Source organism: Solanum pennellii, chromosome 5 (genome assembly GCF_001406875.1).
Source record: "Solanum pennellii chromosome 5, SPENNV200".
Classification (NCBI taxonomy): Eukaryota; Viridiplantae; Streptophyta; class Magnoliopsida; order Solanales; family Solanaceae; genus Solanum; species Solanum pennellii.
This window is the reverse complement of record NC_028641.1, coordinates 9,719,255-9,733,929: the sequence shown is the minus strand read 5'-3', so window position 1 is coordinate 9,733,929 and position 14,675 is coordinate 9,719,255. Positions and strand designations below refer to the sequence as shown.

Sequence of the window (14,675 nt, the reverse complement as noted above, 5' to 3'; positions counted from 1 at the left end):
ACTGAATATTTCATCACTAGCATCGCGATGTTCGCTTTTATTAATTTCCTTATATTCATAGAAAACTTTATAATTCTATATTTATGTGGCTTAGAATAAAAACTCAACATACTTGGATCATATATTGAGTATTGTTTAATTTTCTTTAGTTATCATATTATTTATTAGTTCTATTGTTATTTATTCTTATATGTTCATTTCTTGATGTGTATAATAGTTTAACTTTTTTTCCTCTCAAGAGTTCTTAGGAATCTTTGTTAACTATTTAATTTCCCAAATTTGAAATTGAATTTGAACTTATATAGAATTTTTATGATAGATATAAAATACTGTAAATGAATGTTTTTCTTAGAATGCTTTCTTAACTATTTTCCAAGTTTGGAATACAGAAATACAATTTCAATTTATTTTGAAATTTCATGATCAAATACTTGTAGTGACTAGATCTAAAGCAATGTAAATCAATTTTTTCTTATAAATATAAGAGATGATATTTGTAATATGATCATGGATATCGTTATTCATGTATTGACTTGTATTTTATGCTCTTGATAGCATGTCACTATTTCGAGACCCTATGGAAGAAAAAGTTCTGCATTAGAGGTTCGGGTGCACTTTTCACCTCGAAGTTGGTATGGTTTAACTCTTTTTAGACTTGTCTTGGTTAGATTATGTTTATATTGAGTTGTTTCTATTGTTAGGTAGACTTAGGATTACTTTGTAGGTTTGTATGATCCTTAGACTCTTTATGGCAATTTCGGTTGCTTTGCTTAGTTTTTAGTCGGAAAACTTTAGTTAGGGTTGATCCTTGATCTTGGTGTCACTTAGTATCTCTAGAAATTCTTCTAGGTGTCATGAAACATAAGATTCGGCGTGTTTATTTTTTTTTTAGGATTGATTGTGTACCTGTTGTTATATTTTGAGCCTTTAAGTTCGTTAATGTTATTTATTGTTCAGCCAGAGGTTGTGAGCTTGGACTAGCTGGAGTTCCATGTTAATACATTTGTGTTGCGTCAGGTTTTACCCTGATGATTGTTTCATGTGTTGAGTTGGTACAATATCATGCATTTGGTACTCACTTTTGATTTGTTTATTCTTGAAAAAACTTTGGTACTTTTATATTTAAGGAATGAAAATAGGTTTCACTATGTTCTCCCCATATGTTGAGTTCTGAAGGGGAGGTTCACTAGTTAAATTTTGAGAAAATTTTATATGAGAAAATAAAAGAACTCAAAGTTTTTATGACATAAAATTACAAAATGCTTGATTTATGAGTTTGTATGCATATTGGGCCACTTTTACACGGATAAGCTTGAGGTATCATTTTGGGCAGACCGTCAATTGAGAATACGAGTTATATTTCACTACAATGCACTTGTAGATAAGTCTGAGGTATTATTCCAGGTGGTTCGAGGATTCTTCCATGCTTCTACTTTCTTGTATTCATCACTTGCATCATATCATCCTATTTGGTGAGTTGTTGTATGTATGTTACGAGTGTCCTATTCTTGAGTGTTTAATTCCTTCTCACAATCTTGTGCTTCTTCCCTCTTTTCTTGGTAGTATATTATCGTAACATAGAACCTTTCCACTGTAGTGTTTAGAAGTGTCGTGTTTCTCTCTATATATTTGATCTTTCTAAGCTTGGTGGACCTGTTTTACCTACTGAGTACCCCATATTTTGGTACTTATACTATATTTCTCCACCTTTTTCTGACACGGCTCTCAGTAAGACCCATTGTCAAAGAGCGGTCGATCTCCTGTGATCGTTGTAGACTATGATTGTGGTGAGATCTTGATGTCCCGAGGTTTGCTATGTTTCCTTCTTTTGTACTATATTTTGAACTAGACAGACTTGTAAATATGAACTCTTTATATGTAGATGCTCATTTACGAGTGACACCAGGTCCGAAGATTGATTATTGTGTTTAATTAATGTATTTTTCTTGGCCTTCTTCGGACCTATTTTGCATATAGTATATCATATTTACAATTCTGTATTATGTCACTATTATGTATATTTATTTATGCTTTTATTCCTTTATTTTAAAAGTATATGATGTCTTCCTATTTTATCTTGTTAGGTTTTTGGCTTGCCTACGTGAGGGCTTATTGCTCACCATCATTACTTGATTCTGAGTCGTGAGAAAAAGTTATTGATTAGTATTAATTATCAAACTCCTAAACTGAATGTGAAATTACTATAATACCACAAATTAAAAATACTTAAATTTTTTTATTAATTTAATTATTTATATTAAATTAAATGTTGATATGCTTTTTAGTCTGTGACTTTTCCAAACAGTTACGACTTTGTTGACGAGTTTTGACATTTTTCAAATGAGTTGTTACTTTTCAGAAGGGTTGTGATTTTTTCAAAGGTTGTAGCTTTTCCAAAGGATGTGGTAATCCACCGTGAACCGTAGTACCATGTTAATAGTATTCTTGAATGCGATAAAGTACTTGACAATAAATACAACGAGGTTTACACGGAATCCTCTTTGTTCAAAGGAGTAAAACTACGAACTATTACACAAGATTTCAAGTTATTTTTACTAATATCAAGAAAAGTGAGAATACAGACTCAGTTGTTGGTTCATGAGTCGGGTCCTGATTCAAAAGTTGGGTCTCGCATTGGTTGTCAGTTGTCTGGATCAAATCCTGATTTGAAAGTCAGGTCTCGATTCGAGTGACAGGTTTGAATTCTGGATTGGTCAATCGTGTCAGAGTTTGAGTGGCGGTGTCAATTCTTGGATCGGATATCCTATCCATTTTGAAAGTCGTGTATCAAGTTGAAAGTCAGGGTCTTGTCTTAGTCAGATCTAAGGATCATAGTTTGGATCAATCATCAAGGTTGTATCTTAGTACATGTGTCGGGGTCATGTCATAGATCAATTATATGAGGTTAGTTTCTAGGTCACAAATTATTTTCCTAAAACGTTATTTCGATTCTCTAGCTAATGATAAAAGATACTTTCTAAAAAATATTTTATAAGGGTGGTGGATTAGAGCTATCCATTCACTCTGTCACAAGACCACCTAAAGAAAACAAACAATGATAGTGAGTAGGAGGAAGAAAAGCATACCAAACTGGAAACAACGATAGTGAGCTACCCATGGACTGCGTCACAAGAACAAGATGTTATAAAACAAGAAGACTTACTAAATAATAAAGCTACACTCCATTAGGCAAGATCCGACAAAAAAAACAACGACCATCTGTCATGCAATTACTGTAGAAGTTACTATTCCAATTATTTTTTAAACAAATTCACTCGCTAAAAGTTTTGAAAGAAGAAAATAAGAGCATGTGAGATGTACCATTATTTTTTGTTGTTATTTCTATGTTATAGGATTTTGAAAGAGTTTTTTTTTTTATTATACGTTATGGATTTTTGAAAGATAAGTTTCTCTTTTAATTCATGAACCTATAATAAATACAATTTAGTTAAAGTCTTTTTCTTGCAAAAACACTTGTCCAATAAATTGAGTTGGCTGAATAGAAATAGCACTCAAGAAAAAACTATTCTCCCTTGAAAACACTTGTGCGGCATTAATCTAAAGGTGAAATCACTTATTCAAAGCAACATTCTTGAATGCTACTTGTTTTGTGGCTTAGTTGAATTTCGAAAGATAGAGTTGTTATTTGTTTTTCCGATTGCTCATGGGAGAGACTCCAACTATCTTCAAGAAACGTATTAACGTGCCTCTAAGCCAAGCAAGTTTTGTTTTGGATTTCTTGTATTTTTCTCGTTCCTGTTCATTTTTTTTAACAATTTGAATATAGTTGTGTCTATGACATCCAAATCAATTACAAACCGTGTTCCAAATTTGCCTAATCCTAATTTTGAAATATTTAATGGCAAAGACTTTCTAGATGGCGTGGAAAGATGGAATTGTTTTTACGACGACTAAAGTTTGCATATGTTCTTGAGAAACCTAGTCCTGACGCTCCTGGTTCTGAGGTAGCAACCGACGAGGCTACTTTAATTAAAGAACAAATTGTCAAGTTGCAAGATGATGATTATTTATGCAAGAATTATTTCTTGGAGGAATGTCCAATAAATATTATGATCAATATTATATTAAGTGCAAATTTTCTAAAAAGGGATACTTTTAAAGCAATCTATTTAGAAGAAGAGGCGAATTGAAAGTAATTTCTTGTTTCAAATTTTGTGGAGCTCAAAATGGTTGAGGACAAGTGAATCACTGAATAAGTACAAGAATTTCAATTTATAGCTAATAAAATTGTTATATCTGAAATTGACCTTGATGAAAACTTTCATGTTGGTTCTATTGTCTCAAAACTTCCTCCATCTTGGAAGGAGTACATAATCAAACTCTTACACAAGAAGGAAAATTTGACTCTCTAACAATAATTTCAACACTTGAACAAGAGACACGATATCGTGACAATAACATCTTGAAGGAGTCCATCATAAAATCTCATGTTGTTGAAGAAAATATCATGAAGGAACCTGGCAATAATAAATTTTTGAAGGCAAAGAAGAGTAAAAATTTCAAGGGTACTAATTCTAATTCTAAGTCGAATGAGTGTTATCATTGTCATAAAATTGGTCACTATGCACGTGATTGTAAAATTCTTAAAGCTGAAAAGAAGAAAGAAAAGGAAAATAACAATACAAAAAAAGAACAAGTGGTAATGTTCAAAGAAGCATTTATAGCGGGAGATCAAGTGGAATGGTGAATACACACTGGTGCAACTTGTCATATATCAAGTAATCAAAATTCTTTCACGACCTATGAATTAGTGGGGGCTATAAAGTTTTGCATATGAGAAACTCTTCCCTTGTTAAGGTTGTGGGAAGAGGAACTGTTAAACTGAAATTCACTTCCGGAAAGATGGCCACATTGATACATGTATTGCATGTTCTTGATATTCAAAAGAACTTGGTGTGAGGTACACTTCGTTCGAAGCATGGCTTTAAAATGCTTTTTGAGGCAGATAAATTTATTTTGTCTAAACAAGGCATGTTTTTTGGAAAAGGTTATGCAACAAATGGCATGTTCAAACTCAATATTGAAAAAGAAAATATTCTTTCTTATGTTGTGGAGTCTTTAGATTTATGGCATGAACGTCTTAGTCATGTGAATTTTATACCCATTCAACTTATGATGAAAAATGGATTAATTACATATTGTATAAAGGATCATGTTGCTAAGTGTATTACTTGTAGTAAATGTCAAATAACAAAGAAGCATTTTAACTGTTGAAAGGACATCCACACTTTTGGAGTTAATCCACATTGATATTTGTGAGATGGATTGTGTATCACGTCATGGAAAGAGATATTTTATGACTTTCATTGACGATTACTCAAGGTATACATATGTCTTTCAATTAAAAACAAAAATGAGGCATTTGAGACTTTTAAAACATATAAAGCAGAAGTTGAAAATAAATTGAGTTCAAAGATTATATAAATTAGATGTGACAGAGGTGGAGAATATTTAAGATTAAATTTATTGATTTTTGTGAAAAAGAAGGCATTGAGAAACAATTGACTATGTCGTATACACCACAACAAAACGGTGTAACAGAAAGAAAGAATAGAACTTTCATCAAAAAGGTTAAATCTATGCTTTATGGATCTGGTATCACTGAAAAATTTTTGACTGAAGCCTTATATTTTGAATGTCATATTTTGAATTGAATTCATTCCAAGAAACCTGATTAATCTCGATATGCACTTTGAAAGAATCGAAATCCAAACATAAATTATTTTAAATTACGGGGTTGTTTGGCTAATCTTAGATTACCATATAAACATTTGACTAAGATTCACTATAGAGGAGTAGATTCTGTATTTATTGGTTATTCACAAACCAGTAAGGCTTATAGATTTTTGAATCTTGAGACTCCAAGCCCTCACACAATAATCGAATCATTGCATGCTAAATGTTTTGAGCATATATTTCCTAACAAAAAAGAATCTTTGGAACAAGATACAAGTTCCTCTATATCTCCTCTTAAAAGAAAAATAGTGGAACCTTTGGAAGAAAGTCAATAAAGATGTATTGCAAGATAGCCAAACCAAGAGACTTTGGACCAAATTTTCAAGTCTATTTAGTTAAAAGGGATCCTGGAAGTTATGTTGAAGCAATGGCTTCACATGATGCTCCTTTCTTGCATGAATCTATCGATGATGAAATGCACTCTATTATGTCAAATAGTACATGGATTTTATCAGACCACCCTCTTGCATGTAAGTCTATTGGTTGTTGATGGATCTTTAGAAACAAATTAAAATCTGATGGTACCTTAGATAAGTACAAAGATCACTTGGTTGCAAAAGGTTTTATTCAATTGAAGGATATTGATTATTTTGATAGCTTTGCACCTGTAGCTCGAATGACTTCTATTTGAATCTTGATTGCTTTAGCCACATTTCATAGTCTGTTAATACATCAAATAGACGTGTAGACTGCATTTCTAAATGGTGATTAGATGAATGTTATATGAAATAACCAGAAGGATTTGTTGTACCTAGTCAAGAACACAAAGTTTGTAAGTTTCTTAAATCTCTTTATTGATTAAAACAAGCTACAAAACAATGGCATGAGAAATTTAGAAGAGTAGTGATTTCTAATGGCTACTCAATCAATGGTGGTGATATTTGCATATTAAACAAATTTCAAGAGATGATCTTTAGAACTGATATTGAAAGAGTAAAAGAAACAAAATCATCTCTAGCTTCTCAATTTGAAATGAAAGATCTTGGAGAAGATGATGTAATTTTGGGTATTAAAATTATGAGATCATCGAATGGCTTGAATCTTACTCAATCAAGTTATTGAGAAAGTTCTAAATAAGGTTTGGTCGCTTTGATGACAAATCTGCTCTTACACCATTTGATCCTAGCATCAAACTAATGAGGAACTCTAGTGATGTTCTCACCAATTGACATATTCTCATATTGCTGGGAGTCTTATGTATATCATGCATTATACTAGGCCGGATATTGGTTATGCAGTACGAACCTTGAGCAAGTTTACTAGCAATCCCGGAGTTGAACATTGGAATGCCTTAATTTGTGTTTTAAGATACCTAAAGGGTACGATTAATGTTGGCCTGCATTATTCAACATTTTCAGCTATTCTTGAAGGCTATAGCGATGCTACTTGGAATTCTGATCCGAATGACTCTAAATCTATTACTGCTTTGATTTTCACTTTTGCTGGAGCAACGATCTCTTGGAAATCAAAGAATCGGACGTGTATTACTCACTCAACCATGGAGTCAGAATTTATAGCTACGTCTTCTGCTGGAGAAGAAGATGATTGGCTACAATTTATCTTGATAGATATTCCTTTGTGGAGTAAGTCAGTACCACCTTTAACTATCTATTGTGATAATCAAGCTGCTATATTTCGGGTTTCAAGTGAATGCTACAATGGCAAATCGATACAAGTTCGTCTCAAACACAATCATGTGAGGAGATTATTGGAGGAAGGCATGATATCGCTTCAATATGTGATGTCCAGATTTAATTTAGCGGATCCTTTGTCTAAAGGGTTAGACAAAGAGTTAGTGGTGGAAACTTGTAATGGGATGGGAATAAAGCATGTTATATATTAACTGTTCTTTATGGTAACCCTACCTAATGATGTAATTTTGGGTTATAATGGAAAAAACAATTAAAGTTACAATTGTGAAGCATATCAATAAAATTCCCATTTTTCAAATAAAATGAAACAAGTAGATGTGCATGACTGAGATTCTTATCTCTTAATAATATTTATATGACCGATCTCGGTTGGAGTTAGTAAGAAAACTCTTGATAAATTTTCCGATATTCCTACTAAAGAAAAGGATGAGATAATATTCTCTTAATAAGTCTATAAATAGATTTCGATGGGACTGTGTAGGAATACTCTTGATAGATTTATCAATACTTTGTTGTAAAGGAGGATGAGACTAATTTCTCTTAATGAAGTTCATAGACTATTTGGTCGGAGTATTCAAAGATACTCTTGAGGAATTCACCGCACTAAGTGCGAAGTGGAGGCATCTTCAATAAGATTTTAACAGAGAAATCTTAAAGCACTTAGCTAAAAGGATTCAGGACACATGACCGTAAGGTGTCAAAGGATTTCGATTTTCACCGGAACATAGTGCTATGCATGGAGTATTTCTCTATTTCATTCAATGAACCACTTATTTCAAAGTTTATTCACTAAGTAGTCAATGATTTAGAAAGCCTTCACTAGGTAATGGTTCAAGTACAAAAGACACCATTATTGACGCATGTTGCTAGATTAATGTCTCAAAATATTTTTTGGTTTTGTCAAAGATAAAAAATTCTTGACACAAGTGGGGGATTGTAATAGTTCGTGTTTGAATCAATTTTGAAACAAATTCATTCGTTAGAAGTTTTGAAACAAAATACATGAATGTAAGTTGTAACATTCTTTTTGTTTTTTATTTCTACGTTATAGGATTTTGAAAGAGTTTTTTTCATAATTCTATGTTATGGATTTTTGAAAGATAAGATTTTATTTTAGCTCATGAACCTATAAATAAATACAAGTTAATTAAATTCTTATTTTCAAAAACATTTTTCCCATAAATTGGGTTTCTTTTGTTTGAAAAGATATAGAACTCAAGAAAAAACCACTTTCCCTTGATAACACTAGTGAGACATTAATCAAATTGGTGAAATCACTAATTCAAGAATAGAAGAGCAACATTCTTGAATGCTACTTGTTTTATGGCTTAGTTGAATTCCAAAGATAGAGTTGTTATTTATTCTTTCGATTGCTCGTGGGAGAGACTCCAACTATCTTCAAGACACGTATTAACGTGTCTCTAAGCCAAGCAAGTTTTGTTTTGGATTTCTTATATTTTTGTCATTATTGTTCATTTTATTTAACAATTACAAGTCAAGAATTACATATAAGAACCCTCATTTTCATGTAATGTATTCTCTCATGGTCATGATGCTACAGCTAGTTGGCTTTGGAAACTAGCTAAAGCGCATGTTTTCTCGAATGATGCTATCATTTTCAAATGGTTAATCATTGGTAATAATTGAGTTCAATTCATATATTAGTAGTACTGTTTCTCTTCTTATTTCAATCTAAGTTGAGTTTCCTCTTATAAATCTAATTACAACTAATATGGCATACTTTCCAGTTTCCTCTTTGGTCAATTCTACCAAGGATCATACATTTCTATATCAAGTAACATTTAACTTTGAAACGCACAATTTACCCTTGATGAGATGATTGTTCCATAGGCAGAACTAGATGTGTATCGAATGTTTCGGAATAAGAATCCACGCTTGTGCGGAACATAGAGTATAAGTTGTATGCACCCAATTGACAAGCTGCTCCACCCTCTATGATCTACACATTGCAAGTAAATGCTTTTTTGAGGAAAACTTTTATAAGTGCCGAGTGGCTCGTTGGCACCAACATTTTGGGTATTAATACACTGGTGATTGAGATCATTCTTTTTCTGGAGGCCATATTCCAAATCAAACCTCAGTCACTAGACGAAAATAATTTCCTTGAGGGGACATTGTGCATTCAGGGGGCTTGATCTTCTTTCCATTATGTTTTTCCAGATTGCGGTATGTTTTTACAGATTTTAATATTGTTAATATATTTTTGTTCTTCATTGAATCATTAAACTTTGGTAACTTTGTATTTATAAAGTTCGTTGTATTCAGTTGCAATGTTTTAAACACGGATTGTGTAACAAAAATATCCATAACCTATTATTTCTTTTTAAAATGAAGGCTACTGTTATTTGCAAGTTGTTGAACCGATAATAAGTTAGTCATATAAAATATGTTATTTTCTTTTACTATACAAATTACACTTTAATAAGTTGTAAAACTTTAAGTCTGTTCAAAGGGCTATTAAACCAAAATATTAAAGAAACAAATTGCCCCTCTTTTTGAGCAAAAAACTCATCATAATTCCTTCTGTCTTCTTCTTTTTTTGGCAACAAACTGAAGACATCATATCCCTTTTTGTTGGTAACAAAGATATCTTAATACTTATTTATTTTGGAAAAAACACACACATCATAATTCTTTATTTTTGGAAATAAACTTATTATAATTCTTGAAATTGACTAAATATATCAACATCTTTATCCACCGTTGATTTTCTTTTTAACCCAACGACATACAAGTTCAATCCTCGTGATCATCTTCTCAATGGTTGGGTTATAACTCCCGGTGGGCTATAAATATAAAAGCCAATTGCTGTAGAATTTCACATACACACAACAATTCAATTCTTCCTCTTCATTTGTCTATTGTTTCTATAGATCCAAAAGCAAAATTGTTATATTTTTTTTTTGAAGTGAAAAAGAGCAATGGCCGGTAAAGGGAAAAACGTTGGTTCAAATGCTAAAAGGAGATCTCGTAGCAGCAAAGCCGGTCTCAAATTTCCAGTGGCTCGTATTGCCCGGTTCCTCAAAGTCGGGAAATATGCCAAACGTGTTGGTGCTGGAGCACCGGTATTTCTCGCTGTTGTGCTTGAGTACCTTGCAGTTGAGGTGAATTTGTCAAGTCCTTCTCTCTCTCTCTCTCTCTCTCTGTCTCTCTCCCTCTATCTATCTATCTATCTATCTCTATCTTTTTTATATGTCAAATTTCTAGGGTTTGTGGTTACTAAATTTTACATATATTGATTGATTGTAGGTGCTTGAGTTGGCTGGAATTGCAGTGAGGAATGACAAAAAGACTCGTACCACTCAAAGGCATATTCAATTAGCTATTAGGTTTGATAAGGAGTTGTATCAATTTCTTAGAGATGTGACCATTCCGAATGGTGGTGTTATTCCAAAAATTCACAAAATTTTGCTGCCTAACAACAAGAGTAACACTTCAAAGGCTGTTGTTGCTGCTCAGGAGGAGGAGGATTAAACTGAGTATTTCATCACTAGCATCGCGATGTTTGCTTTTATTAATTTCCTTATATTCATAGAAAACTTTATAATTCTATATTTATGTGGCTTAGAATAAAAACTCAACATACTTGGATCTTATATTAAGTATTGTTTAATTTTCTTCAGTTATCATATTTTTTATTAGTTCTATTGTTATTTATTCTTATATGTTCATTTCTTGATGTGTATAATAGTTTAACTTTTTTCCTCTCAAGAGTTCTTAGGAATCTTTGCTAACTATTTAATTTCCCAAATTTGAAATAGAATTTGAACTTAAATAGAAATTTCATGATAGATATAAAATACTGTAAACGAAAGTTTTTCTTAGAATGCTTTCTTAACTATTTTCCAAGTTTGGAATACAGAAATACAATTTCAATTTATTTTGAAATTTCATGATCAAATACTTGTAGTGACTAGATCTAAAGCAATGTAAATGAATTTTTTTCTATAAATATAAGAGATGATATTTGTAATATGATCATGGATATCGTTATTCATGTATTGACTTGTATTTTATGCTCTTGATAGCATGTCACTATTTCGAGACCCTATGGAAGAAAAAGTTCTGCATTAGAGGTTTGGGTGCACTTTTCACCTCGAAGTTGGTACGGTTTAACTCTTTTTAGACTTGTCTTGGATAGATTATGTTTATATTGAGTTGTTTCTATCGTTAGGTAGACTTAGGATTACTTTGTAGGTTTGTATGATCCTTAGACTCTTTATGGCAATTTTGGTTGCTTTGCTTAGTTTTTAGTCGGAAAACTTTAGTTAGGGTTGATCCTTGATCTTGGTGTCACTTAGTATCTTTAGAAATTCTTCTAGGTGTCATGAAACATAAGATTTGGCGTGTTTCTTTATTTTTTAGGATTGATTGTGTGCCTGTTGTTATATTTTGAGCCTTTAAGTTCGTTAATATTATTTATTGTTCGGCCAGAGGTTGTGAGCTTGGACTAGCTGAAGTTTCATATTAATACATTTGTGTTGCGTCAGGTTTTACCCTTATAATTGTTTCATGTGTTGAGATGGTACGATATCATGCATTTGGTACTAACTTTTGATTTGTTTATTCTTGAAAAAACTTTGGTACATTTATATTTAAGGATGAAAATAGGTTTCACTATGTTCTCCCCATATGTTGAGTTCTGAAGGGGAGGTTCACTAGTTAAATTTTGAGAAGATTTTATATGGGAAAATAAAAGAACTCAAAGTTTTTATGACATAAAATGACAAAATTCTTGATTTATGAGTTTGTATGCATATTGGGCCACTTTTACACTGATAAGCTTTAGGTATCGTTTCTGGCAGACCGTCAATTGAGAATACGAGTTATATTTCACTACAATGCACTTGTTGATGAGTCTGAGGTATTATTCCAGGTGGTTCGAGGATTCTTCCATGCTTCTACTTTCTTGTATTCATCACTTGCATCATATCATCCTTTTTGTGTGAGTTGTTGTATGTATGTTACGACTGTCCTATACTTGAGTATTTAATTTATTCTCACAATCTTGTGCTTTCTTCCCTCTTTTCTTGGTAGTATATTATCGTAACTTAGAACCATTCCACTGTAATGCTTAGAAGTTTCGTTTTTCTCTCTATATATTTGATCTTTCTAAGCTTGGTAGACCTGTTTTACCTACTGAGTACCCCATATTTTGGTACTCATACTATATTTCTCCATCTTTTTCAGATGCGGCTCTCAGTAAGAGCCATTCTCAAAGAGCAGTCGATCTCCCGTGATCGTTGTAGATTATGATTGTGGTGAGCTCTTGATGTCCAGAGGTTTGCTATGTTTCCTTATTTTGTACTATATTTTGAATTAGACAGACTTGTAAATATAACCTCTTTGTATGTAGATGCTCATTTACGAGTGACACCAGGTCCGAAGATTGATTATTGTGTTTAATTAATTTATTTTCTTTGAAGGCTACTGTTATTTTCAAACTTGTTGAATCGATAATAAGATAGTCATATAAAACATGTTATTTTCTTTTACTATACAAATTACACTTTAGTAAGTTGTAAAACTTCAAGTCTGTTCAAAGAGCTATTAACCAAAATACTAAAGAAAAATTTGCCCCTCTTTTTTTAGCAAAAAACCTCATCATAATTCCTTCTGTCTTCTTCTTTTTTTTGGCAACAAATTAAAGACATCATAGCCCCTTTTTTTGGTAACAACCATATCTTAATACTTATTTATTTTGTAAAAAACCCACACATCATAATTCTTTATTTTTAATAAACTTATTATAATTCTTGAAATTGACTAAATATTTCAACATCTTTATCCACCGTTGACTTTCTTTTTCATCCAACGGCATAGAAGTTCAATCCTCGTGATCATCTTCTCATTGGCTGGGTTATAACTCCTGGTGGGCTATAAATATAAAAGCTAGATTGCTGTATAATTTTACATACACACAACAATTCAATTCTTCCTCTTCATTTGTCTATTGTTTCTATAGATCAAAAAGCAAAATTGTTAGTTTTTTTTTTTTTTTGAAGTGAAAAAGAGCAATGGCCGGTAAAGGGAAAAACCTTGGTTCAAATGCTAAAAGGAGATCTCGTAGAAGCAAAGCCGGTCTCAAATTTCCAGTGGCTTGTATTGCCCGATTCCTCAAAGTCGGGAAATATGCCAAACGTGTTGGTGCTGGAGCACCGGTATTTCTCGCTGTTGTGCTTGAGTACCTTGCAGTTGAGGTGAATTTCTCAAGTCCTTCTCTCTCTCTCTCTCTCTCTCTCTCTCTCTCTATCTATCTATCTATCTATTTATCTATCTATCTATCTATCTCTATCTTTTTTATATGTCAAATTTCTAGGGTTTATGGTTACTAAATTTTACATATATTGATTGATTGTAGGTGCTTGAATTGGCTGGAATTGCAGCGAGGAATGACAAAAAGACTCGTATCACTCCAAGGCATATTCAATTAGCTATTAGGTTTGATAAGGAGTTGTATCAATTTCTTAGAGATGTGACCATTCCGAATGGTGGTGTTATTCCAAAAATTCACAAAATTTTGCTGCCTGACAACAAGAGTAACACTTCAAAGGCTGTTGTTGTTGCTCAGGAGGACGAGGATTAGACTGAATATTTCATCACTAGCATCGCGATGTTTGCTTTTATTAATTTCCTTATATTCATAGTAAACTTTATAATTCTATATTTATGTGGCTTAGAATAAAAACTCAACATACTTGGATCTTATATTAAGTATTGTTTAATTTTCTTCAGTTATCATATTATTTATTAGTTCTATTGTTATTTATTCTTATATGTTCATTTCTTAATGTGTATAATAGTTTAACTTTTTTCCTCTCAAGAGTTCTTAGGAATCTTTGTTAACTATTTAATTTCCCAAATTTGAAATAGAATTTGAACATACATAGAAATTTCATGATAGATATAAAAGACTGTAAACGAAAGTTTTTCTTAGAATGCTTTCTTAACTATTTTCCAAGTTTGGAATACAGAAATACAATTTTAATTTATTTTGAAATTTCATGATCAAATGCTTGTAGTGACTAGATCTAAAGCAATGTAAATGATTATTTTTCTATAAATATAAGAGATGATATTTTTAATATGATCATGGATATCGTTATTCATGTATTAACTTGTATTTTATGCTCTTGATAGCATGTCACTATTTTGAGACCCTATGGAAGAAAAGTTCTGCATTAGAGGTTCGGGTGCACTTTTCACCTCGAAGTTGGTTATGGTTTGACTCTTCTTAGACTTGTC

At 32.1% G+C, this 14,675-nt stretch overlaps 2 protein-coding genes across 2 annotated transcripts; both read left to right on the top strand.

Moving 5' to 3' along the window:
* Positions 1-10,351: 10,351 nt before the first annotated feature.
* On the top strand, positions 10,352-10,904 carry LOC107020037 (probable histone H2A.3). The gene is made up of 2 exons (XM_015220377.1): positions 10,352-10,534; positions 10,680-10,904. Exons 1-2 carry the CDS (start codon positions 10,352-10,354, stop codon positions 10,902-10,904), a joined length of 408 nt encoding a protein of 135 aa, XP_015075863.1.
* A 2,543-nt stretch (positions 10,905-13,447) lies between these two features.
* Positions 13,448-14,016, top strand: LOC107020052 (probable histone H2A.3). The gene is made up of 2 exons (XM_015220388.1): positions 13,448-13,630; positions 13,792-14,016. Exons 1-2 carry the CDS (start codon positions 13,448-13,450, stop codon positions 14,014-14,016), a joined length of 408 nt encoding a protein of 135 aa, XP_015075874.1.
* The last annotated feature ends 659 nt before the right edge of the window (positions 14,017-14,675 follow it).

What these genes read in the sequence shown, in the direction of transcription:
- LOC107020037 (XM_015220377.1), top strand. Translation starts at nt 10,352, where the DNA reads ATGGCCGGTAAAGGGAAAAACGTTGGTTCAAATGCTAAAAGGAGATCT. An exon ending in TTGAGTACCTTGCAGTTGAG is followed by an intron (nt 10,535 to 10,679) that starts GTGAATTTGTCA and finishes GATTGATTGTAG; the next exon opens with GTGCTTGAGTTGGCTGGAAT.
- LOC107020052 (XM_015220388.1), top strand. Translation starts at nt 13,448, where the DNA reads ATGGCCGGTAAAGGGAAAAACCTTGGTTCAAATGCTAAAAGGAGATCT. An exon ending in TTGAGTACCTTGCAGTTGAG is followed by an intron (nt 13,631 to 13,791) that starts GTGAATTTCTCA and finishes GATTGATTGTAG; the next exon opens with GTGCTTGAATTGGCTGGAAT.